General features: G+C 33.5%; 1 protein-coding gene across 1 annotated transcript; it reads right to left on the bottom strand.

Annotated features, from left to right (window-relative positions):
- Positions 1 to 1,162: 1,162 nt before the first annotated feature.
- LOC133332126 (homeobox protein slou) lies at positions 1,163 to 26,975 on the bottom strand. The gene is made up of 4 exons (XM_061540505.1): positions 25,482 to 26,975; positions 22,250 to 22,541; positions 1,890 to 2,167; positions 1,163 to 1,448 (listed from the first exon to the last, which is right to left on the bottom strand). The coding sequence occupies exons 1-4, from the start codon at positions 26,973 to 26,975 to the stop codon at positions 1,233 to 1,235; spliced, it is 2,280 nt and encodes a 759-aa protein (XP_061396489.1). The 3' UTR covers positions 1,163 to 1,232.
- Positions 26,976 to 27,250: the final 275 nt, after the last annotated feature.

Genomic DNA, 27,250 nt, shown 5'->3' with positions numbered 1-27,250 from the left:
CCTCTGCCAATATTTAGTATAACTGTCCTATCCGAGTACATACGTCAATATAATTAGTATCAATTTACAGAACTCATATTTAATATACCGCCAACTTCTGCGGTCTATGTCAATCTACGAAATAGAAAATGCACACAAATCTGTGCGCATTTTACCCCTCAAAATGTATACCGATTATCGTGAAAAGAGCCAGAGGCGATGTCGTTCCTTTCATTATTGTGGCGATCAGAAAAACAGACAAAAATGTCGTTTCAAGGAACAGTTCATCCCTTCAATATACACGATCATTAAAAAACTGTAAAATTCGTCTTTGGTCAGAACCGGAACCCCAACAGCATAGCTGGCTAGGGTACACAAATATGTCCACTTAATATTTTTCTTGGTGAAGACTTTTAAAATTATTTGTCATTGTCCACATTTGCTGCAACACCTCTGGTCCCAGCAATCTCCCCAGAGAAACAAACAATTTAATTATTTTTGTCAATAATGCTTAAAATGTATTTATTATTCTTTAGTTTATTTTATTATTAAATTAAATTAATTATTTTTGATTTTCTTTGGCTTTGAATGTTTTTGGTTAATGCTAATTTACAAACTAATCCGTAATAATACAATGGCAATACCCATAATAATAGTAATAATAATAATGGCAAACATGTACAATTTTCACTTGCTTTTCTCCAAGGAAATTAAAATTCTAATTATGAAACGATGATGTCTTGGCAGAATTAAATACAATATTAAATAATTTACAACAATTTTGAATAAATAATAATTTTTAAATAGGTAATAATGATGATTATGAGTGAAAAGGTAGTTTGGGTGGTTTTATTTACATTGACATTTTAAGTAGATTTCGGTTTCTGTAGAACTCTTTGTGGTAATTGACAGAACATTAAACTGTACAGTGAGAAGGGGGTGGAGGCAGATATTATTTTTCAAATTTTAATTTTTTTTTGGAATTAACAAAACAAAAAATAAATTGCACTGACCCTTTTTTGGTTTTTTGTCTTCTTTGTTGTTAGAGATTTTAAATTAATTTTTGGTTATAATTTTTTCTTTCTCTTCTTTTCATTTTAATACAATTATCATCACATTTGTTTTTTTCTTCGGCTTTCGAGGATTTTTGAAAAGATTTTTTAATGCATATCTTTTCTTATCTACTCCTTCCTTAGTCCTTGATATTTACGCATTTCCATTATTTGCAACAATTTATGTTGCATCTTACAATTTTATGAATGCGAATGACTTAGATGATGTGCCGCACCCAAGGGATGGAAATATGGGCCATAGGGTGAATAGGGCATAGTGTGTGAGTAGAGAAGACTACTGGCATAAGCACCAGGACCAAATGAACCGGTAGGTGGTGGAATTGTGGGGCTGTTGACATCCATACCAGGATTTTGTTTCTTCCATTTGGTGCGACGGTTTTGAAACCAGATTTTCACCTAAAATGAGATAGAAGAAATAAATTGGAAATTAGTAAAAATAAAAAATTATTTAATTAAAACAAAAAAAAAAAAAAAATAATTCGGGAAACAGGCGTGTATTTTTAAAGAATATTTTTAAGGTCTATAAGAGTCGTAGATTTTTTAAAGAATTTTTCTAGGCCTATAAGAGGCGAGGATTTTTTAAAGAATATTTTCCAAGGCCTATAAGAGGCGTAGATTTGTTAAAGAATTTTTTCTATGCCTATAACAGGCGAGGATTTTTTAAAGAATATTTCTTTTTTTGGGTCTATAGGAAGCCTTCTTTTTTTAAAACATATTTTTTAAGGCCTATAAGAAACCTTGAATTGTTAAAGGATATTTTGCAAGTCTTTTTTATAATGTCCTGTGTAGAGTTTCGTTTTTTATTTTTAAAATTGATTTAAATTTTCCAACATTTACCTGCGTCTCAGTCAGCGACAAACTCAATGCCAAATTCAATCGTTCGCAAACACTTAGATACCGGGTCGTTTTGAATTTATTCTCCAAGGACACCAACTGTTCATAGGTGAATGCCGTACGGGCTCGCCTGGGCTTTGAACCACCACTACTGCTATTCGATTTACCATCACCGGAACGGCCATCACCCTTTTTTGAATCCGTCTCACTTGCATGATCATCAATATCACTCATGCCATCGTCGCACATGTCATCTTGGTCCATGTCATTAAGGTCTTGGGCTAAAAGACAAAACAAAAACAATTATTAGATAAAATAGAAAATAAATTCGTAATAAATTAGCAATTATTGATAATATAAAACTAAATATAATAGTACACAAGAAATTATCATCAATCATTTAAGGCAAATGATCCAGCATATCATCCCCACGATATGTTAAATGCCTGAGTTGTTGTGATACTGATGATGACCAAATGGCCACTGATGACCACTGACCACCACCATTGGAATCAAAACGAAAAAAAAATTGTCATTCAAAATATAAATTGAAATCAATCACTTTCACTTTTTTCTCTCCCCACAATCGTCACCATCATCAGAATCTGCCAACATAATAGCCAAGCCAGTCTTTGATGTGATTGTTTTTTTGCCATCTCAAAAAAAAGTAACACCCTCCACAAAAATGCAATCAATATTTGTTGATTCTTAACCCCCACCCCGCACCTTACCAGAATAGAGGAAAAAGGCAAAAAACCAACAACAAAAATGACAAAATTAATTGGAAATAAATCTGTGATGGGCCCTGTTTTTGAGGGGGTGTAACAACCCACACATCATGTTGTTACCCATTCAATTCAATTAAAATAGATTATGGCTGTGATGCCGTTGTTGTTGTTTTTGTTGCTGCCGATGTTGTCACAGTTGTTTGCCACATACACACATCGTTAGATATTTGCGAGGCAATGGTTTTTGCGAATCTGTGACAACCAATTATTTGTCATGTTACAACAATTTATGTCATAATGGTCACACGATGATGGCAGGATACAAAATTCGGCAGAGGGTTATTAAAATGATAGGGAAATATTTAACAAAAATGTCAGGGCCTTAGAAGGAATTGATGTCTGCAGTATCAGTTTCAGGATTCTCTTAAGGATTTTTAAACAAAATCTTTCAAAGACCATTTGCACTATAAACTGGTCAAGAACCAACACAGGTGTGGTTTTTTTAACAATAGGGTTTTAAGGACAAAAACAGGCGTCGACTTTTTAAAGAATATTTTCAAGCCCCAAAAAATATTTTTTAAGGACCAACACAGTCGATGATTTCGTTAAAAGTATTTTTCAAGTACCAATGCAGATGTGGATTTTTTAAACAATACTTATTTCAAGGACCAACACAGACGAAAATATTTTAAACAATGTTTTTTCAAGATCAATACAGGCGTGGATTTTTTAAGGAATTTTTGTAAAGGACTACTTGCAAAGGACTACCAAAGCACAGGCGTGGATTTTTGACGGATTTTTTGTTAAAGGACTATTTACAAAGAACTATCAAAGCACATGCATGGATTTTTAAGGAATTTAGTTTCAAAGGACTATCAATGACCAGGCAAGGATTTTTAAGGAATTTATTTTAAGAGGACTATCAAACCCAGGTGTGGATTTTTTAAGAAATTTATTTTCAAAGGACAATCAGAGCTCAGGCGTCGATTTTTTAAGAAATTTATTTTTAACGGACTATCAGAGCTCAGGCGTGGATCTTTTAAGGAATTTATTTTCAAAGGACTATCAATGACTAGGCGTGCATTTTTTAAGGAATTTTTGTAAAGGACTACTTGCAAAGGACTACCAAAGCACAGGCGTGGATTTTTGACGGATTTTTTGTTAAAGGACTATTTACAAAGAACTATCAAAGCAAAGGCATGGATTTTTAAGGAATTTATTTTCAAAGGACTATCAATGACCAGGCAAGGATTTTTTAAGGAATTTATTTTAAGAGGACTATCAAACCCAGGCGTGGATTTTTTAAGAAATTTATTTTCAAAGGACAATCAGAGCTCAGGCGTCGATTTTTCAAGAAATTTATTTTTAACGGACTATCAGAGCTCAGACGTGGATCTTTTAAGGAATTTATTTTCAAAAGACTATCAAACCCCAGGCGTGGATTTTTTAAGGAATTTTTCTTAAAGGACTCTTTACAAAAGACTATCAAACCCCTGTAGTGGATTTTTGAGGAATTTTCGTTAACTGACTATTTTCAAAGGACTATCAAAGCCCAGGCGTGGATTTTTAAGGAATTTTTGTTAACAGACTATTTTCAAAGGACTATCAAAGCCCAGGGGTGGATTTTTAAGGAATTTTTGTTATCTGACTATTTTCAAAGGATTATCAAATGCCAGGCGTGGACTCGCTTCGGCGATGATAATAAGAAATAATTTTAAAAAGTCTATAAAGGCCCTGGCGTGGATTTTTTTAAGAGGCTTTGGCGAGAATTTTTTAAGAAATAATTTTAAAAGGTCTATAAAGGCCTTGGTATGGATTTTTTAAGGGGGCTTTGGCCCAGGTTTTAATTTTTGAAGGAATTTTTGTAAAAGGACTATCAAAGCCCAATTTTAAAATTTTGAAGGAATTTTCGTTAAAGCCCAGGTTTTAATTTTTGAAGAAATTTTTGTTAAAGGACTATCAAAGCCTGATTTTAAAATTTTGAAGGAATTTTCGTTAAAGGGCTATCAAAGCCCAGGCATTGATTTTTTAAAAAATATTTTTTGAGAGTCCAGACAAATGTTGGTGTTTTTAATGCTCTGGCTTACGGAGTCACCATTTTTTTGAGGGACAAAGAAGGCCCAGGAACGGATTTTATTCTTAGGGACTATTTTTAAGGGGACATTGGGGACCCAGACGTAGATTTATAAGGAATTTTTGAAGAAATAATTTTTTAAGGGGAAAGAGATTACAAATGCGTAAAATTCGCCATAGCCACCTAATTTTCTTGCTACATCATTCCAAATACTCTCATTCTTAAAATCCAGGAGGGTAAAGAAAATCTCTCCCCAAGAAAACTTTATTCTTGATTAAGTCTTTTCTGGTTAATACCTTGATTTTACAACTCTGTACTTTTTCACATCTTGGCGACATTTACAAATGTTCGGAATTTACACATTTATTCTATGAAAACCCTCCATACACACTTGAAAGGATAGCCCACGTTTCTTTTGATAAGGGTTTGACAGCTCACTCGCTTGGATTTCAACCCTTTGGAATTATTTAAAGAAACTCCGGCAGCCAAAAAATTTGATTCCAATTTATATGCAACTAATATCCTTAACAATGAGAAATTGTCGCTGTTGTTGTTAAACGTGTTTTTTTGTTGTAGTTGTTGTTGTTGGCAATGCTTGAGTTCATTTTGAACGCTACTTAATGTCATTTTAAAGAACATAACAATCCACCCAAACAGTATCCCAGTTATACACCCTTTTAAAAAAAGCTATTCCAAACCATGCCGAAAAGGTTTTAAAACGTTTTAATTGTTTGGTTGGTTTTCACTTCGAGATGGGGTTAAGATTTTTGAATTCCTTGTATTTTATGTTTGCTACTTGGCGGAAATTTTTTAACCCTGCCCAAGGGTTACTAAATTGTTTTGTTGTGTAGTTAATTTGTTAACAAGTAAACTTTTACTTAATTGTCCTTGTTAACTGTGCGAGAGGAGATGGAAATTACGATTTAAGTATAACAAGGAGTTAGGTGGAACAACTTGATTTTTTGATGGGATTTACTTGGAGATAATTTCATTAAGACTTAGCCGAAAGGTAAGGAAAAGAGGATAAGAAAAATAATGGAGCATCTTTAAGGACTTTAAAGATCAGTCGTAAAAACTATTTTACTATAAACAAGATTATAGTTCGGAGAAGTGATTTCACTGCTGGGAATCTTTGAACCAAATTTTTGTATAGATTCCATATTTTTGGTTGACACTTTTTAATTTTATTTAATTTAATTAAATTAATTAATTTTTCAATTTTTTTTAATTTTTTCAATTTTTCTCCAAAGAAATCTTCCCACCAAATTGAAATCATTGAAATTACCACATGCAAAATTTATGTTAAAAGCTTGATTAGATTTTCAATTAATACCCTTTCTGGTGTGTTTATCTTATACTTTATATACCATTTGTATGCATGCATGTGCCACCATATCCTTTGTCATTCGACTAAATCATTTTTCTTTACATGGGTACACAAGCATGAAATCCGTTTCAACTCCACTCCCCTCCCCTTCATTCAAACAAAAAACAACTTAGCAGACAATCAAACAGAAAAACACCTCAAACAAAAAAGTTCAGGTTCGGAAGGGACCTGCTACCAGTAAGCATCTACATACAAATAGAAAAACAATGACTTCCGTGGATGTGTGTTGGCGGTGTTGTATGTATACCGGAAATAAAAATTGACTGCAGGTTGTTTTAGTTAGCAAGCGAGACGTATGCCGACCAACCAACCAGACAGACGACGAGTCGACCAGCAATCTGTTGTTTGTTCATTCATTCAAACAGACACCCATTACAAAAGTAAACCTATTTATAAATGTTGTTTGCTCGCGCGTAACCGCCATTACACATACTAACGTCATCGCCAATGGCCTTAGACAAAATCAACAGAGGCGTAGGTTGGAAGTTTTTACAATAGGGGATACAATTTAAGATGCAGAAGTAGTTGGAAAAATAGTTTATAAATTTCTGCCTGAAACAGCTTCCTACGGATCCATAAATAATTAGCTAATGATTCACTATTACTCTCATTTAATTTCATATCTTTCTTCTCTTTTCTTCCTATTACAAAAACTTTTAATCCCCTTATGTTTTTTGTTCCTACTACGCCTCTCTATAACATATGCACGTATACGTCATATGTAGTATTCGTAATGCATCTGTATTTACGTATGTCTGTGTGTTTGCAACTTCACCTATAATTGTGTATTATTACCAGGCAACAACGACTACTACCGGATCGGTCAATGAATGTTCAATATTAAATGAAGCATTGCTGTTAATTAACTGATTAATTACCGCACTGTTTATATTGAGAGTCCACTACAGCATTTAATTTTGCAATCATGTGTCTGTCTACATGCTGATAACACACACATACGCCCGCACACCTACATACATATGTGTGCACTTATAAATGTTATTGTCCAGCGGGGCTCAATAAAATAAAAGTGAACTGACGGGCGTGAGCGAACCATTATTTTGTAAGTGTATGTGATGGTTTAGGCGCAATTAAAATTGACGATTATTTGCCTACTTTTAGGCTAAAGTCGAATTACACCTAAACTAATTAGTGGTAAATAAAAATGGGGTTACAATCAGAGGGAGAAGGGAGAGCGAGTGAATTCCGTTAGCTTTATTGAGGTTGTTGGTGTGTGTGTGTATGTATATAGGCAAACCGTTGTGCCTAATGGCTAGAAAAATAATGGCTAATGACTATTTGCTTTTTACAGTTATTTACCTAAAATTAGGCAATTTGATTGCTAAGAGCTGTTAGAAATGGCAATAATGAGGAGGAGGATTAGGGTATACTATAGCCTCAATAAATTGGAAATGAAATGCTAGGCTGGATTAAAAAAAGGCATGGATTTTTAATAACATATTTTTTCAAGGTCTATAGGAGGCGTGGATTTATTAAAGAATAGTTTTTCAAGGTCTATAGGAGGCGTGGATTTATTAAAGAATATTTTTTCAAGGTCTATAGGAGGCGTGGATTTATTAAAGAATATTTTTCAAGGTCCAACTGAGGCATGGATTTATTAAAGAATATTTTTCAAGGGCCAACTGAGGCGTGGATTTATTAAAGAATATTTTTCAAGGTCTATAGAAGGCGTGGATTATTTAAAGAATATTTTTTCAAGACCTATAGTAGGCTGGATTGTTTAAAGAATAGTTTTTCAAGGTCTATAGAAGGCGTGGATTATTAAAGAATATTTTTCAAGGTCCAACTGAGGCTTGGATTTATTAAAGAATATTTTTTCAAGGTCTATAGGAGGCGTGGATTTTTTAAAGAATATTTTTTGAAGGTCTATAAGTGGCGTGGTTTTTTTAAATAATATTTTTTCAAGGTCTATAAGTGGCGTGGATTTTTTAAAGAATATTTTTTCAAGGTCTATAGGAGGCGTGGATGTATTAAAGAATATTTTTTCAAGGTCTATAGAAGGCGTGGATTTATTAAAGAATATTTTTTCAAGGTCTATAGAAGGCGTGGATTTATTAAAGAATATTTTTCAAGGTCCAACTGAGGCTTGGATTTATTAAAGAATATTTTTCAAGGGCCAACTGAGGCGTGGATTTATTGAAGAATATTTTTCAAGGCGTGGATTTATTAAAGAATATTTTTCCAACTGAGGCGTGGATTTATTAAAGAATATTTTTCAAGGTCCCTCTGAGGCGTGGATTTTTTAAAGAATATTTTTTCAAGGTCTGTATGTGGCGTGGATTTTTTAAAGAATGTTTTTTATAGGTCTATAAGTGGCGTGGATTTTTTAAAGAATATTTTTTAAAGGTCTATAAGTGGCGTGGATTTTTTAAAGAATATTTTTAAAGGTCTATAAGTGGCGTGGATTTTTTAAAGAATATTTTTTCACGGTCCTCTTATAGACCTTGGATTTGTTAAAGAATATTTTCAAGGGCTGTAGGAGGCGTGGATTTATTAAAGAATATTTTTTTTTCAAGGTCCTCTTATAGACCTTGGATTTGTTAAAGAATATTTTTTCAAGGTCCAAACAAGGCATGGGTTTGTTAAAGAATATTTTTTCAAGGTCCGAACAAGGCATGGATTTGTTAAAGAATATTTTTTCAAGATCCGAACAAGGCGTGGGTTTGTTAAAGAATATTTTTTCAAGGTCCGAACAAGGCGTGGGTTTGTTAAAGAATATTTTTTCAAGGTCCGAATAAGGCGTGGATTTTTTAAAGAATATTTTTTCAAGGTCCTCTTATAGACCTTGGATTTGTTAAAGAATATTTTTTCAAGGTCCTCTTATAGACCTTGGATTTGTTAAAGAATATTTTTTCAATGTCCTCTTATAAACCTTGGATTTGTTAAAGAATATCATTTCAAGGTCTATAGGAGACGTAGATTTATTAAACAATATTTTTCAAGGTGGATTTCAAAAAAAGAAAAATATTTTTTCAATGTCTATGAGAGGCGTGACAAGTGATCCCCTTGCGCAACATAGGCCGGTCAATTCTGAGTGTGACACCACAATTGGTTTGGTGAAAGATTTGGAAGAATTCGATGAATGCCTTCGCTCTTTTGATCCGCTGCCTGGAGTATCTTCGAAAAGCAATAGAAACATTTTTATACCTCGCAAAAAATTAATTTGTTAACGTTGATATGTTAACAGCATTCTTGATTTCTTATATAAAATTCAAGATATAAATTACCTATTCTCAAAATTTTAATTGTCGGAATATATGTCCCCAAAAAATTGCCAATATCCCTCGTGCAATACCCCCACCTACTAACAAAGGTCGTCTCCTACGATTCCAGTATTCACACACAATATTGAAACACCCAACCTTCACAACAATATCCATGATTTCATTACTTTCCCTTTTCCATAGCCCTACTTCTCCTTTTTTCAACCGGGAACCCTTTAACGACTACTGCGAAAAAAATCAATCAATTTTCAGCCCACTCATTTTTTCACAATTTGCATGGAGCCCAAACCCCCAGCCCCCAACACATTAATGTCTGAACCGAGTCAGAGGAGGTAGATATAAAGGAGCAAAATTGGTCATTCCATTTCATTGCATTTAGCAATGGCGCGACCACCAAACACTCAATTTAAAACGATAAACAGTACTAATTTCCGGCCGCATTTTATTTGATTTTGTGGCAAATGAATGGATGAATGTGCGGGTGTGTGTGTGTTCGTAATTGAACCAAATCAGCATGCCACTGGCGTAACGTGGAAATTTGCACCTCGCTTAACGAACGAACAGACACATTGACCACAAATAAACAGTCCGCTGAAATGAATGGGTAAAGTGTTTTTGGCCTTAAAACAACTACCAGTTGTCTGATGTCTATACATTGGTGTGTGTGTGTGTGGGTGGTGTTGTTGTTGTTTGTGTTGGCTGGCAGTGTTGCGAAAATAACACAGACATTAAGCAGTTCTATGATCCAAGGGAGGTAGGGAGTTGTTTTTTTGTTGACCATAATATCCCTTTTTCCGGCATTGGTTTGATTCGCGAAAATGTCGATATGGTAATCGATATGGGGGAGAGCTGAGGGAGAGCTTTTTAACTATCATGTGATATGGAAATGCAATTTGTTTGGAATATATGGGAAATAAAGCGGGACATCATCATTTGGTTGTATATATTTTAAGGTTTAAAATGTCGTGGGCACATAAAAGCCCTCCTTCAATTTTCCAGCCGAAATTGCTCAAATTCGATTTCGATTAGTAAGTCTCATGATGATATTTTATTTGAGATGTTGAGCCCAGACCGAAACTATCCACATTTATTACAGAGTGACTTAACTGAGGATGAATCCTTGATTTATCCTCATGGGTTGAATTCAAAGATGGTTGAATGATGTTATCATTATTTTCATCGATTGCTGAGACGATTACAGATTGTTGTTGAATCTAAAGATTGTTGAATAATTTGGTCAGAGTTTAATTCCAATTGCTGGGGCTTCATGCAACATGAGTGCTTGTCAAATTGGTTACACTATCAATAGTAAATATTAACACCAATTTTTCCTATTTTTTCCCCGAACCCATAGCCCTATTTTTATCAACAATCCATAAAATTTTTATCATAATTACTCCATTATTTTCCTAACTACCTCCCACCCATTGGTCAATATTTTTATCCTTTCAGCCATTTTTAATCACATTTCCCTTCACTCTTTACTTTTTGGTCTTTACCCAAAAAAAAAAAAAAAATCTTTAAACAAAAATAGGGGAAGAATAAAGAAAATATATCCACATAACCACCACAACTCAAAAACATATTCCATGGTTCTATGGTTACCAAGATTTTTTTCGTCTCGTAAAACTCCCACACACATATAAACAATTTGTTTGTGCTGCTGGTTGTTGTCATTGCAGCTTTAACCATCCGTCGTCTACCATCAATATCAAGTCCATTGGGGGAACTGGAAATCTTCCACCAAAAAATTCCTTTCCTTTTGTTACTGTGTAATCTGTGAACAAACTTCTCCACCCCAACCTCGCCCCACACACACAACAAATGGCGTCACATAAATATGTATTCAGTGGATGATTGTAGTGTAGAGATGTTGTGGTGGGAGACATTCCCCCGCAACATGTTTGTTGTTTGCTTTATTACAACGGGTAGTAGTACAACTGCTGTAATGGCTGCAAGCAACCCCTAAGTTTTCTCTTCATGACGACATGGCTGTTCAAGTGTGTGGGTGTATGTTTGATTGTTCTAGGGGTAGTTTCATCCAAATCCAAGTCATTTGCTTGGTGTTTTGCTTTTCTGTTCACGGCTTTTATTTTCATGTTTTCACAATTTTTCCTTGATTTTTCCCTTCAAGTTGTTACATTTATTTATATTTTGGTTGTTTTTATTTTTTCTGGATTTTTATGTTTTTGTTTCTTGAATGCAGATCATCATTTATGCATGAGATTTTCTTTATATATCGTTGTTGTTGATTTTTTTTATAGCTAAGGAAGTCTATAGTCATGCTTCCATATATACGACCATATTAACGCGCCATTGCTTCTTGAAGGCCTTTGACTATTGTTGTCATGGTAATGAAAAAGAGAAATTTAAATTTTAAAAATATTTTTGTACTTAAAAATTGGAAGAGATACAATCTTCAAAAAATATTTTTTTTTAACAAACGCACGCTTCTTATAGGACTTGAAAAATATTTTAAAAACCACACCCTTCTCACAGACTCTGCCACCACGCTTCTAATAGACCTCAAGAAATGTTTATAAAGACTTCACCCATCTGATAGACTTCGAAGAAATGTTTATAAAGACCCAACCCATATGATGGACTTTGAAAAAAATATTATTTAAAAAATCCACACTTCTTATATTCCATGAAAGCCTTTTTTTAAAAATCCACGATTCTTGAAAAATCCACACTTCTTATAGACCTCTTATCGTCCTGGAAACACTATTTTTTTTTAAAAATCCACGCTTCTTGAGGTCCTTGAAACACTATTTTTTTAAAAATCCACGCTTCTTGAAGTCCTTGAAAAACTATTTTTTTTAAAATCCACGCTTCTTGAAGTCCTTGAAACACTTTTTTTTAAAATCCACGCTTCTTGAAGTCCTTGAAACACTATTTTTTTTAAATCCACGCTTCTTTATGTCCTTGAAACACTATTTTTTTAAAAATCCACGCTTCTTGAAGTCCTTGAAACACTTTTTTTTTTTTAAATCCACGCTTCTTGAAGTCCTTGAAACACTATTTTTTTTAAAATCCACGCTTCTTTATGTCCTTGAAACACTATTTTTTTAAAAATCCACGCTTCTTGAAGTCCTTGAAACACTATTTTTTTTAAATCCACGCTTCTTGAAGTCCTTGAAACACTATTTTTTTTTTAATCCACGCTTCTTGAAGTCCTTGAAACCCTATTTTTTAAAAATCCACGCTTCTTGAAGTCCTTGAAACCCTATTTTTTAAAAATCCACGCTTCTTGAAGTCATTGAAAGACTATTTTGTTTAAATCCACGCTTCTTATAGTCGGTGAATGACAATTCTTTAAAAAACCGTGCTTCTTATAGTCCTTACAAATCCGAAATCCTTTAAAAATCCACACTTCTTATAGTCCATAAAAAAATAGTATTTTATAAAATCCACGCCTTTTATAGTCCTTCAGACCTATTTTTTATAAAATCCACCTTTCTTTAATAAATTCACCCTTCTTATAGTCCTTGAAAAAATGTATAGTCCTTCAAAAATATTTTGTTTATAAATGTCACACATCTTGGAGTCCTTGAAAATACATTCCTTATAAACATTTTTTTTTACAAAATCCACGCCTCTTATAGGCATTGAAAAAATATGATAAAATCCAAGCTTGTATAGTCCTTGAAAAATTTTGATAAAATCCACGCTTGTATAGTCCTTGAAAAATATTATAAAATCCACGGTGTATAGTCCTTGAAAAAATATTATAAAATCCACGCTTTTTAAAAAAATCCACGCTTCTTAAAGTCCTTCAAAAAATATTTTTGAAAAATATACAGTCCTTCCTTCTTATAGTCCTTCAAAAAATATGTTTTAAAAATCCACGCTTCGAAACAACCATGAAAAAATATTCTTCAAAATCCACGCTTCTTATAGACCTTTAACAAAATATTATTTAAAAAATATGCGCTTCTTATACACCTTTAAAAAATATGCTTCTAAAAGTCCACGCTTCTAATATTCCTTAAAATATCTAGGCTTCTTATAGACCTTAAAAAATATTCTTTAATAAATCCACGACTCTTGTAGTCGATGAAGAAAGTATTCTTCAAAACATCAGCCCCTATGTTTGTCGTGGAAACGGTTATCCTATATTTTCCCCTATCCAAAATCCGCTGTTAACATATTTTAAATTTCCTTTCAAATTGGTTTTTAGACCATCATTTACTTTGCTTCCTTATTTAAAAATATATTTTTCTCATTCATTTACCTCATTTTCAAAGAATTTTAATTTTGCCCAAAAATTATATTACATTTCAAAATTTCCAATTCAAAAATTTGTTCCCATTTACAAATGTCCACTTCCTGTTTTGTTTTCTGTGTGGTTTAATTTTAACAAAGTTTACCATAACTTGGCTACATTAATTGTCCTTTTGATGTTATTTATAATTCCATATATACCAAATGAAACAACAAGAACAACTACAACAATGACTGTAAATCGAAATACTCCCTCGGGAACCATTCAACAGCATCATATGATGATGAGATTTGAGTTTCATAATAATTGAAGTCATATTAAAAAAGGAAATACAAACCACAAAGTATACAACATCAACTTTACAGGAACAAATTTAAAAATTACGACAACATAGACGACAAACTTCTGTTTCCTACCCAGCACCTCTTCCTCTTCCTTCCATAAATTTAACAAATATATTCGACTACGTTCTTTGTGTTTGGTGAGTAACAACACAAAAAAAGAACAACTTTTTTATGAATGGCCATGATAATTAACACTCTCTGATTTTATAATTAAGTTTATGACTTTACAGAAAAAAATACGAACCAGAAAAATGTTTCATTATATCTTCAAGGTGTATTATTAAATCTCCCACACACAAACAAACACACAGAAGTATGCATACTCATAGACATGCACAGTGAGTTGAAAAAATAAGTTATACTTGCCAACTTATATGTAGAGTGCTGGAGCTCCACTACCACCTTAGTGGAGCGACTTTTATTATTTTCATGACTAAAGTTGATTGTCCTTCAGCCTTTTTTGCGTTTGTGTATGTGAATATTTTTTGTGATGGTATATATACATTTTGTGGTTGTTAGTGTGTGTGTGTGTGTATTTTTCATAATTGTCAACAACGGTTTGTTTAATGACTGTTGATCGCTTTTAAGTTAATTATCGTCATAAATGTGTTACAAGAACATCTCTTCAACGACATGGTGTGTGTGTATTTTTCATAATTGTCATTTTACAAAACGGTTTGTTTAATGACTGTTGAAGAGCTTTTAAGTTAATTATCGTCATAAATGAATGGAATTACAACAACATGGCTTCAACGACATGGTTGTTTAAAGTGAAGATCTATTATGTGGTGGTCGGTGAAATGCGAACTCTTGTATATGTTTTCCAGTAATATCAGATGAACAGGATATTTTAAGAATTTTTTAATGAATATTCTTCTCTTTTTAAAAATATTTTTTAAGGCGTGGATTTTTTTAAGAATATTTTTTATGCCGTGAATTTTTTAAGAATATTTTTTAAGGCTTGGATTTTTTTAAGAATATTTTTTAAGGCGTGGATTTTTTTAAGAATATTTTTTAAGGGGTGGATTTTTTTAAGAATATTTTTTAAGGCGTGGATTTTTTAAGAATATTTTTTAAGGCGTGGATTTTTCTAAGAATATTTTTAAGGCGTGGATTTTCTAAGAATATTTTACTATCCAGGGCGTGGATTTTTTTAAGAATATTTTTAAGGCGTGGATTTTTCCATTATAATATTTTACTATCCAGGCGTGGATTTTTTTTGTTTTTGGAAAAGATATTTTTGAAGGCGTGGATTTTTGTTTTTCTGAATATTATTTACTATCCAGGGCGTGGATTTTTTGATAAAGAATATTTTTAAGGCGTGGATTTTTCTAAGAATATTTTACTATCCAGGGCGTGGATTTTTTTAAGAATATTTTTAAGGCGTGGATTTTTCTAAGAATATTTTACTATCCAGGGCGTGGATTTTTTTAAGAATATTTTTAAGGCGTGGATTTTTCTAAGAATATTTTACTATCCAGGGCGTGGATTTTTTTAAGAATATTTTTTGAGGCGTGGATTTTTCTAAGAATATTTTACTATCCAGGGGTCTTTTTGAAGACTATTTTTTTCAAGGACTATCCAAGGTCGTGGTGCTTTTGAAGACTATTTTTTTCAAGGACTATCCAAGGCGTGGATTCGTTAGAGACAATTTTTCAAGGACTATCCAAGGCGTGGATTCGTTTAAGGAATATGTTTTCAAGGACTATTCAAGGCGTGGTGTTTTTGAAGAATTTTTTCAAGGACTATTCAAGGCGTGGTGTTTTTGAAGAATTTTTTCAAGGACTTTTTTTAAGACAATTTTTTCAAAGACTATGTATGCAAGGTGTGATGTTTTTGAAGAAAATTTTTTTCAAGGACTATAAGAGGCGTGGATATGTAAAAAAACTATTTTTTTTTTTAAACCGAATAGTGCTGTCATTATTTTTTTCGAATTGTGGGACGAAACTTTCAGCGTTTCTAGATTGAGGGCCACTGAATTCAAAAATTTGATTTGTATCCCTTTTTTCTTATCAGGATAATCGACAGGATCAATTTTTGGGCTGTGGCCGTATTTTCACACTAGCACTGCTCGGATACAGGTTTTTTAGATGATTTATTGATCGTATTATGATGTGACCATATGGTCACTCGGGCTAAAGAATACTTTTCAAGGACTATAAGAAGCGCGAATTTTTTAAGGAATATATTTTAAGCTGGAATTTTGAAGAATAACTTTTCAAGGACTATCTAACGCGTGAATTTTTTAAGGAGTATTTTCCCAAGGACTATGTAGGGATATTAGCAGTATGGTTTTCTAGAAATATTTTTTAAGAACTATTTTTCTGGAAAATATTTTTTTTCAAGAACTTTTTTTTTCAACAAGGACTATCTAACGCGTGAATTTTTTAAGGAGTATTTTCCCAAGGACTATGTAGGGATGTTAGCAGTATGGTTTTTTTGAAATATTTTTTAAGAACTATTTTTTCTGGAAAATATTTTTTTCAAGAACTATTAGCTGCACGCTTTTTTTAATTTTTTTTCAACGACAATTAGGAGCATGGCCTTCATTAAAATATTGTTTTTAATTATTTTTCAAGTATGGATTTTTTAGAAACATAAATAGATTGTTTGTATAAAATGTTGGTATTTTTACATATTTGTAAAAATTTTGTAAAAACTCAGCTTCCACATATATAAATAACTATTATAACAATTCCTAAAAATATATCATATATACAATTTCCCCTATTAACAAAACTTTAAAAGCCATTATGTTCGCAAATAATAAATAATAATTACACTGCTGACACTATCGTAATTTTCTTTCATAAATTTATGCATGTCACCTATTATAAACATATAATTAAAATTACCAAAGGCTATATGTATATAGTATGCATTATATGTGCACAAACATAAATATCTCTCTCACGGCCAAATAGGCTAAGACCCACAAAACAACAGTTATCTATATGCAAATATTTATTTAGTTTTTAGCCGATGCTGACGCATAATTTGTTTACTTTCCATTATAATTGTGCGAGGTTCTTATCATTTGTTTAACAATTAACACTAAAATTCATTCAATTCATTTAAATATTCAAATTTTGACGCCCCAAAAATCATTGGCAAATTGTCATTGTTCTCTGTGTATGTCTATTGTCATTTTGTATTATGGGAAATAGAACAATAGGAACGATATCTTATATCGTCGTCGAACAACAACACAAACAATAATTAGTATTACGGTTTGATTATGCTGATACACACACAACAACCACCTACCCACCAAACAAACCAGTAGTACAGACTCTCACTCATCACAACACATTATGAAATGCAAAATCTAATAATAACAATACCTTCCTACTTAATGCGACACATAATTTGCTCGGGGTATTGGCAATAATAAATTCCGCCGCCTAAACAATAGGATTCTCTAGCCTCCATTCTTCCCTCCATCACGCTTGTATGTCTGTGCATTTTCATTTCACTACTACAACAATCTAATTAGCTACGACCCCATCGTCTACAATTCGCCCCAACAGCTCTGGCAACAGCAGCCGCATCAGCATCGGTAACGACCAGGGCAACCAATCATGCCGCCTGGTAAACATTCATCCAATTGCCCCAAATTGCTAATTATGGCCGACCATCATATAAGCACTTAACACCTTAAAAACATAATAAAACGTAATTTATCGTTTTAACGTCATTAAGTCTGCCATCCATGTTGGTCGAAGTTGACAAGTTGGAGTGCGCATGTTCCATAATACCAGACTCCATTTGTTATACATACCACAGCATCATGCCTCCACAACACACACACACATTTTGAGAGGGGACAAAAGGAGAGGGACTTCCTCTGTCATTACAACCATGACTCCAGTGATGTCCCCATCATAGTGTAGCTTTGTTTATGTATTAAAGGACATATATGTGTGCGTATTTGTGTGTTCTGCTTTGTAGTGGTATTGGAGTATTAAGTGTACGTTTGGGGTTTATGTTTTCTGTGGTAGTTTACAAAACAAACTTATTAGTAAATGCAGAGACATTGACTATAATTTCCTTCATCCCAACCCCCCTTTCCCACCACTTGGAGCTACCCTTACCATCGTTTGGCCTTTGTTTTGTTTGATTATGATACCATGTCATAATTAACTAACTTCTCAATTAATGTGAAATTAACAAAATATTCGTCGGACCGACTTTATTAGGGTAGAACGAAATGTGTTTTAAATTGAAGAATAATATCACACATTGAAAATTTTCAAGGAATCCAGGTTTAAGAAGAAGTCTGGATTTTTTAACAATATTTTTTCTAGGACTGTTATCCCAATAAACGTGATTTTTTGTAAGAATACTTTTTCAAGGATACAAGATCCAATAATCGTGATTGGTTTAGGAATATATTTTACAAAAGCATAAGGTGCATTCATTTTAGTGCGAGGATTTTATAAATAATATTTTCTAGAGTCCAATAAGGCGTGGATTTTTAAAATACTACTTTTCTAGAGGCCAATAAGGCCAGGATTTTTAAAATACTAATTTTCTAATAAGGCGTGAATTTAAAAAAATCGAGAGCCTGGAATTTAAAAATACTAATTTGTTAGAGGCCAATAAGGCCAGGATTTTTAAAATAATACTTTTCTAGAGGCCAATAAGGCCAGGATTTTTAAAATAATACTTTTCTAGAGGCCAATAAGGCCAGGATTTTTAAAATACGGAAAATTCTGGATGGTACAGTAGATTTGTTTTTTCTGCATAACTTCGGAGAAATCAAAAAACGAACAAGAGAAGACGAACCATTGTGCGCCAAAGTGTAATTGATGTGTTATTCGCCGAACATAACATGGCGCCTCTTTATATTTCCGAACTTAAAAAAAAACAATGAGCGGAGCAGTATAGTGGGACGGGGCCGACCATACGATACCTTCTAACTTTCTGCGGATTTTTATGACGAGCCTGGGCAATATTTCGTGATAGTTGCACGCTCTTGCCCGATTAGAGGTCAACAGCACTACATTCTTACACTGACATATTTTCCGAATATTACCAATATTCAGTACAGCCCTTCTAATTACTTGTCCATATTCCCTTCACCGTGGGTTGATGTTCGGCTTATTATTGTAGCCGAAAAAAACACAAAAAATTAAGTTTTCGTCCCACTTCATCCTAAAATTATTATCTGATTATCAGCGAAAATTATACGCCTTGTCCTTGACCATAACTGCGCCATCAGCTCTATATTTCCGCCCTCTAGTGTGGTAATGATTTATTAAATAATATCTGAATACGTAAGCACCTGTAAATATTTACGTGTAGCTCTCACGTCTGAGTATATACGACAATATAAATTAAAGGCCTGTCACTCCTCTTTGATATACTATCAACTTTTCGGGTCTATGTCCTTCAGGAATAAATAAATACGCTATAGAATACAATTTTTGTAATTTTTCACACAACAAATCTTCCCTGTAAAAATTCGCAATGTTTGGGCGATAATTGCGGCCTCTGGAACGAAATTTAGTATTTGGTCCATTTCATCCCCTAAATATTAACCGATCTTTAACAAAAACAATAAGGGTCTTCATTGGGCAGAACCCATCTTACATGCAAAATTTCGTGATAGACAGACGGACGGACGGACACACATGTTTAGATCGACTCAGGTAGTCGAGATATGACGGTCGGTATACTTAAAGGTGGATCTAGGGCCAAGATTTGGCGGCGTTACAAACCCTTGGGGCTGCACAAAGATATTATACACCGACAACATAGTTGTGTAAATATATTATGGGGCTGTATTTAAAAAAAAAAACAAATTTGTAATAAAAATCACTATATTGCAGCCTATAGCGGGATATAAATGTTGAATATGAAGAATACATTTAAGTAAACATCGAAGTCCTCTTTTGTTACCCCTATTTAGGTTGAAATTTACATTTCACAATTTAAATCAACTACCGAAACAAGGATGGATATTTCAAAAAAATGCAACTGCTGTTACAATTAGAATTATCGGCAATATTAAATTTAATTTTTGTGATATGAGATGGTCATTTTCATTTGGCGTTTAAAAAATTGCAATCAATTTTCTTAAATGAATTATTTTAAATTTTTCCAAAAAAAAAATTTTAAATAAAAAATAATTTTTTTATTTTTCAGAATGTTTGTGCAGTTCATCGTAGGACAATAACCTAACAGGTAAGAATTAACCTCAATTTTTGCCCTTAAAATTTTTTCCACAAAATGTTCCCATTGATAAAAATCATTTAAAGTTCATAAACACACCATGAATTTTACAGAGATCACCCCATAAACTCCTACAACAATTACAAAAATGCTTCGCGAATAAACTTTTACTAACTGTTCGCACTTTACGCTATGAAAAGAGCAGGTCGCGCAACCAACAAGCCAGTCAAACAAATTGCAAACAACCCACATGCCTGCAAAACAACACACACTCACACACAATTGTTATTTTCGGTATGGTTTATTATGAAAGTTCAGTGTGGCGTATACTTAACGCCAATTTATGGATTTGTCCGCAACCGGGAACAACGACCTCAATTTGGGTAGGTGTATGACCGTGTATGTGTGGCTGTGTGTGTTTGAAACAACTTGTATGTGCCGTTTCCTAGAATAAGTTTACCCACACCATGTGTGTGTGTTGATTTAAACCAAGCCATTGATGAAGTTAATTGTGTTTTATTAACACAAACAATGGCGTTAACATCATGTTCCCCGAAAGCTAAAAACCAGCAGCTGAAAAGCTGATGACGTTGTTTGGCGGATACTTTTGTGATGTGGATGCGGATGATGACGATGGCGATGATGTTGAAAACAACAACAATTCGTGTTGAGCGGTTGTTGTTGTTTTTGCCTCTCCTATAATTTTACATAATTGGCACTTTGTGATAAACATCCCATTCATAAAATTGAGGGGAGAGCAAATTTTCTCTGTGTGAGTTATGAGGAGGAGGATGGTGATGATGTGGAGAGTGTGAAGATGAATTCTTAACAACAAAGACGGAGAAATTTCCTTTTGGGGGTAGTTAACAACAAATTGAAGCAGCCTTATAATGACATAAGTTTTAATTACATCATTAAATTTTTAAAATGCCAACCAATTTTTGGGAAATGAGAAAATTCTGATAAGAATGAAAGCATCGAAATCGAAATTTTATTAAAAAAGTTGGGAAATAAATTTTTTGATTGTTTGTTTGGGAATTTCAATTGCAGATAATATGTGTGTGTGTGTGATCTATGCAGGTTAGAGGTAGGTGAACTTTTTAATTAGGGTTCCAAATATTTTATGTCCCAAAATTATGATATTTAGGAAGGAAAATGGAGGTTTGTTTCTTCTCTGAAAAAAAAATTTATTTTAATACAAATATTATTTCTAGTATTACTTTGGTTTGAGGATGGGTATTTGGAATTTTTTCCCAAAAAATTGTTAATTTGAAGAACAGCTTTTTTACAATATTCTAATCATTTATTTTTCACAAATACCAAAATCAAATAATTCATCAAATCCGTAACTACATACATAGTTGTTTTATGTGAGTTATTTTAATTATTACAAAATTCCAATATTTAGGTTTGAGTTGAGACTAACACTTTTCCAAAAAACATGGCGGAATACTGCTGCCTTCCCATATTGCTGTGTAAAAGTTTTCAATTTGATTGAATGTATTTGTATTTCATATGTTTGGGCATTCATGCAAATATACCAAAAGTACATACCGGCACACACACATTTGTGCATTCACATATTGAAATACACATCTATGCATAGTAACGTTTAAAGCAAATAGAATTTTGATTGAAATATTCGTATATATATTTTTTTTACCAAATTTCTATATTCCACTTGGAGAAAGAAACAGCAGCAGCAACAAAAAAACGACTCATTGAATATCGTCCATCCATACATCCGTCCATCGATCCATTCGCCCACACTCACTCGCACAAATAACAACAAATACATACATGTAGTTGTATATTAGAATTTTTACAAATCTTGTGTTTTTTTTTTTTGGACAAATCGCCAGGCACATATACACACACCCACACATTCGCATATCGAAAAAATATTTTAATTGATTTTTGCAGGCACACAGGAATTTGTTCTGCTTTTGTACAAGGACTTACAAAAAAACAACAGCATCACTTCGCATAGAATACAAATTCAATTTCAATATCAGTCAGGTGAAAATGGGGATTATAAATATTTTTTAAAGCTCCCACTTCAAAAGCACTTTCTTTGAATACAAAATTTTTGTTTTTTTTTATATTTTTGTCTTTATCTCTATGTTGTCTCTCTGTATTTTTTTCATTATTATTATTATTACTAATTATTATCTACTTACCCGACATATCTTCACTATGCTCATCATCATGCATTTCCTCATCTCGATCATAGTTACTGCTACCACTACAACTCCATTGTCTTTGATTGGCATAGTGTTGCTGTTGTTGTTGCATTTTTCCTGTAAATTTTGTTGGATCCAAAATATTTTCTACGGAAAATGCTAAACGTTTTGTTGTCTCTTTTTCGCTGGTTGTTGTTGTCGTTTGTCCGGAGGTGGTCGATGTCGGTGAATTAGTGGTTGAGTTAACATGGCCATTCGGTACCGAACGGGTTAAATCAACGGGACAGACCTGAAGAAAAATTATATTAATGAGAAATATTCAGTAGTGTTTGGCGGGTTATTTGGGATACCATTTGTATTTTGTTTTTGCAAAATAGTCAGGCTTAATCCCAGTTTGTTGTTTTTAGATTTTGCCCATTTTTCTCACAAGATGACGTTTTAGAAGGGTCCTTACACCCTTCTAAAGGACCCTGTAAGGACCCTTCTAAAACGTCATCTTGTGGGAAAAATGGGTAAAAACTAGTAATAAGTACGATATTAACCTTAAAATTAGTTTTTGTTTTTTTTAAATGAAATCCTAAAATGCAAGGATTTCATGAAATCATAATTTGAAAATTATAAAAATTCTAGAAAATGAGGAATATTGTCCCCCCTTTTAGGTTACCTCCCGACGTAAACTTTCAAAACGCCGATACACGTGTCTTCTTTTTTTAGCCGCTCTGTCATAATATGTTGGAATTTCCCGGTAATTATCAAAAAAATTCAAATTTGTCGCACAGTGTTATTATAGGGCCTAGTAATTGAAATTAAAAATCGAAATTGAATGAAAATGGAAAAATGTTTCCTGTGCGAGAAAATATAAACTATAGGGGGCTTTTGAAGGGTATCTTCGTATTTACATGAAATATTGCAATGCTCTCAGCATTTAAGAGAGACTAGAAATTAGATTTCTGTTTAAACCCTCAAAAAACTCTCAAGGACTCCAGATAGATATTTTAGACAAAAATATTCCTTATATATTTGAATAAATTCAACATATTCGCATTATATTGACCTTAAAAGACTTTTTACTGTTCTATTCTCCAAGAAATGACCTTTGCTCCGTTATTGTCTGTATAATATATTTTTTCTTTCTATTTACGATAGAAAACCTTTTTGTCTTCTTCTGTTCACAAAATAAGCCTACTGGTCATAATATTCACAATAGGAGCCCCCTGGTTCTTCCGCTGATTACACGGTGACTAGTGGAATTTTGGGGTAAATTTTTCTATGGGGATTAAAGCCTTTGCCAATAATCCTCATTCAATTTTGCTGAAGACATGCCAAATAAACTTAATAGTCCCAAAATATAGATTTACAAAAAAACAAAAAAAAAAAATGCATCATGCAAAAAATTAAATACAATTCTATGGCGATTTAGCCATGTCTGTCTGTTGAAATCACGATGAATTTCGCAATCTTTTAGGTAGAACTTTGAAATTGTGTATAGCACGTTTTTATATAGCCCTAGCAAATTTCTCCCACAAAAATTACAAATATTGCTCCAATTTTTTGGAAAGCCACCACCTAATGGTTCTCCTAAATTTCGATATTTTGGAGATTTTGCAACCGGGCTGTCAACCAATTTAGCTATAATTTACTATTTTGGGATGCTAGTTTGGTAAGAAATCTTTTAACCTAAAGTGATGATTATTGATCAAAGTTTCGGGGTAGGATCTATATAACGCCTCCTCCCTTTATTCAATATTTTACTACAAACTTGGATATAATTTGATACTTTATTTTTTTTTTTTTTTTTGGCTGTCAAATCTTCCTACTAAAAATATACCATAGCATAGTCCACATATAAAAGTCCAGATAGATTTTTATGTATTTGAATATCCACCTCAAAATGTCGGCCGATAACGATTTTATAACTTGTCTAGTTTTTTTTTTTATTTTCAAGGTTGGGAAATATTAGGATGTCACATTACACGCATGAGAAGCTTACAATTTGTGCCCCGAATGGGCCGAACTCAATATTGAATACAAATAAATTCACGAAATCGCATATTGGCTACAGTTTGATATTTTAGGTTGGGTCATTGGGTTTCAAATCTACCAACAATTTACCATGGGATCCACTTCTTGGTGGAGGGTATAAAAGTTCATTGGGAAATATTAGAATGCATTATTTTTTGAATTATTCACAATTTGTGTTCAATATATCCGATGAATGAGTCGATATAGATATTCAAACATCATTGAACCTTATAAATATTAAATGTTGACCTTAGTGAGAATTGAATTCGAATTTCATGAAAATGAGTTTATTTATAACCACAGTTTAAATATGACACATTTTGGACATATATTATTTAACCTGCGATTGAATATATAATTTCGCAAAGTGTAAGTTTTCCTTGAAATCTGAAGGTTGAATTATTGTTCTCTATAAAATCAATTACCTCCACCATAAGAAGAATCGAAAAAGTATAAAAATTCAGATGGTATCATTACGGATATTTCTGAAATGGCCTAATTCCGCTAATGAATATATGTAGCTAGTTTCGTTAAGAGCTTATATATTCAGAGTCCGTAGGCAGGATCTTCATATGGGGCTATGTCAAATCTTGATCTATATTCAAAATGATCAAAAATGAAGCATTTTACCCTCAAAGAACTTGGAATGTGAAATTACATACATATCCGCCAGACAACCTTAGAAATACGGAAAATTTTGCGGTGCTGGTCCACAACATGGGCCAATTTTTATTTTTCCTAAAACCGGTGGAGCTTTTGTATTACAAAATTTTCGATTGATTTCAGACATACTTTAAAATCTTCAAATTTCGGTTACATTAAATTTCCGAACGGGCTCCCTTTAAAATGAACACAGTCGAAAGTGTACACAGAAAAATTTTAAAGCCTAAATATGTCCCCTTGGAACCTAACATATCTTAAATACGTTGAACGTGTTTGAAGATTACATGGGCTGAAAGTTTGGAAATAAATATGCGGCAGATATCTTTGGTAAAATTCATTCACAAAAACAAAAATAAAAAATATACCAATAAAAAACGATTTCTGCATCTACTTCCACGTTAACAGTGGAGTGCTTCTAATTTTAAACGGCATTGTCCTGTAAATGTTAACGAGTTACATAGTCGATTCCATTTACCTCAAATCTATTGTATATATCAAATATATCCACTTAAATAAAAATTAAAATAATTATCTTTCTACTTACCGACGGTGGACCTTGTGATCCCTCATCGTTGCTTTCCTCATCATTGCCATCGACATTCAACTCTTCACTTGTATCACTTCGTGCATAATTTGCGGCGGCAATTTGCCTCGATGTAGCGGCCGCTGCTGCTGCAGCTGCGGCCAAGCCACCCAATTGTATTCTAAAACCATAATCACTTAAATCCGGACGATTTGCGGCGCTAACAGCTTGACCAGCAGAACGGGCAGCCACTGCTGCTTGGGCTTGGGCAACCAATTTCAACTTTTCCAAATCCATATCATGATGTGAATGCTGCTGCTGTTGGAGCTGATGATGAAGATGGTGAGGATGCTGTTGATGTGAACTGGAACTGGACGAGCTTGATGATATTGTGGTCGAAGATGATGAGGGACTTAAAGATAAATGTACTGATGATGATACGGCTGGTATTTGACCCGTCTGTGATGAGGGTTGCAGAGAAATTGTTGACAGTTGGGGATTAGTGTGGGGTAAAGGGACGTTGGTTGTGGCAGAAGAGGAAGAAGAAGTTGTTGATGTTGTAGGTGTTAGAGTTAAAGGCATTTGTAGTCCATTTGTTGATTGCTGTTGTTGTTCGGAATGTGGTGGCGAATTGGGTGGTGAGAGAGGAGAATGGGCCGGTGATGGGGCATGTGTGTGTCCTGGCAAACTGAGAGTCGATGTGGCGGTTGGTGGTAGTGGCGGACCTCTCAAATGGAATGCCGTGGCTGCCACTGCTGCAGCCGTCGGAAGATGAGCATGAAATACTGGATGTCCAGGATGATGATGATGCGGGTGACCATGACCATGTTGGGCATGATGAGCTGCAGCTGCCAAAAATTGGGGATTTTGCAACAAATGTGGATGTTGTTGCAGTAGAGCAGCATGGGGATGCTGCAATGGTTCCGGTCGTGCCAATTGGCGTACCGAATTTAATTCCATCAGTTTCCGGGGTGGTGTTGCCGAAATAAATTGCAATTGTTGTGGTTGATGTTGTTGTTGCTGCTGCTGTTGAGTTCCAGCCGATGGAGGTGTTTGCGAACGCCTGTGATTTTCATGACCATTTTGTTCCGTTTCGGTTTCATCATTTTTGGGCGATGCAGAACGTCTTTGTTCGGTCATTTGTTTTAGCTTTTCCATGGAGTAACGTAAACTTTCTTCGTTGTTTTTCATGTTGTTGTTGTTATTTGCATTATTATTATTGTTGTTGTTATTATTATTATTATTTTGATTCACAGCCTGTTGATTATTTTGCGGGGTTATGATAAATTTCGGTATTTTGCCCGTTGGTGAGGGTAATCCCGATGATGGTGTGGTTGGTGTTGACATGTTGTTATCACCGGCGGCAACGGTGGCTGTTGATTTTGTTGTCACTTCGGGTGATGTATTCGATTTTGGGGAATCCGGCTGTGAGTTGGGACTCATTTGAGAGCTGTTGATGGCCGTTTGTTGTGCGGCGGTATCCGTGGGTTTTGTAGGTGATTGTAACATCACCATATTGGCAATGAGGGGTTTGTTAAGCAAAGTTTTTTGTTAAGATTTTTCAAACACCAAATTCGGATTTATTTTTTTAATTTTGGAAGTTTTCACAGTTATTTTTATGTTTCTGATTTTTTTTTATAAATTCCAGTCCTTTGTAATTTTTGATATTTTTCAATTTTTTTTCTTTTTCCAATCACTTTTTAAAAATAAATTCCATTTGGTTCTTGTTTTTATTTTTCACGTTGGTTTTAAAGATTTATTTTTTTGGCACCCGTTATGAATTTTATTTT

Source organism: Musca vetustissima, unplaced genomic scaffold, assembly GCF_032173495.1.
Source record: "Musca vetustissima isolate MV318-11 ecotype Yass unplaced genomic scaffold, APGP_CSIRO_Mvet_v1 utg369862, whole genome shotgun sequence".
In the NCBI taxonomy this organism is placed as follows: Eukaryota; Metazoa; Arthropoda; class Insecta; order Diptera; family Muscidae; genus Musca; species Musca vetustissima.
This window is presented reverse-complemented; position numbering and strand designations above follow the sequence as displayed.

Excerpts from the sequence above, each read along its gene's own strand:
- LOC133332126 (XM_061540505.1), bottom strand. The coding sequence starts at position 26,975 with ATGGTGATGTTACAATCACCTACAAAACCCACGGATACCGCCGCACAA. Across the intron at positions 2,168-22,249 it reads GCATAGTGAAGATATGTCGG|CCCAAGACCTTAATGACATG; the intron begins GTAAGTAGATAA and ends TTTGTCTTTTAG. Across the intron at positions 1,449-1,889 it reads TGTCGCTGACTGAGACGCAG|GTGAAAATCTGGTTTCAAAA; the intron begins GTAAATGTTGGA and ends ATCTCATTTTAG.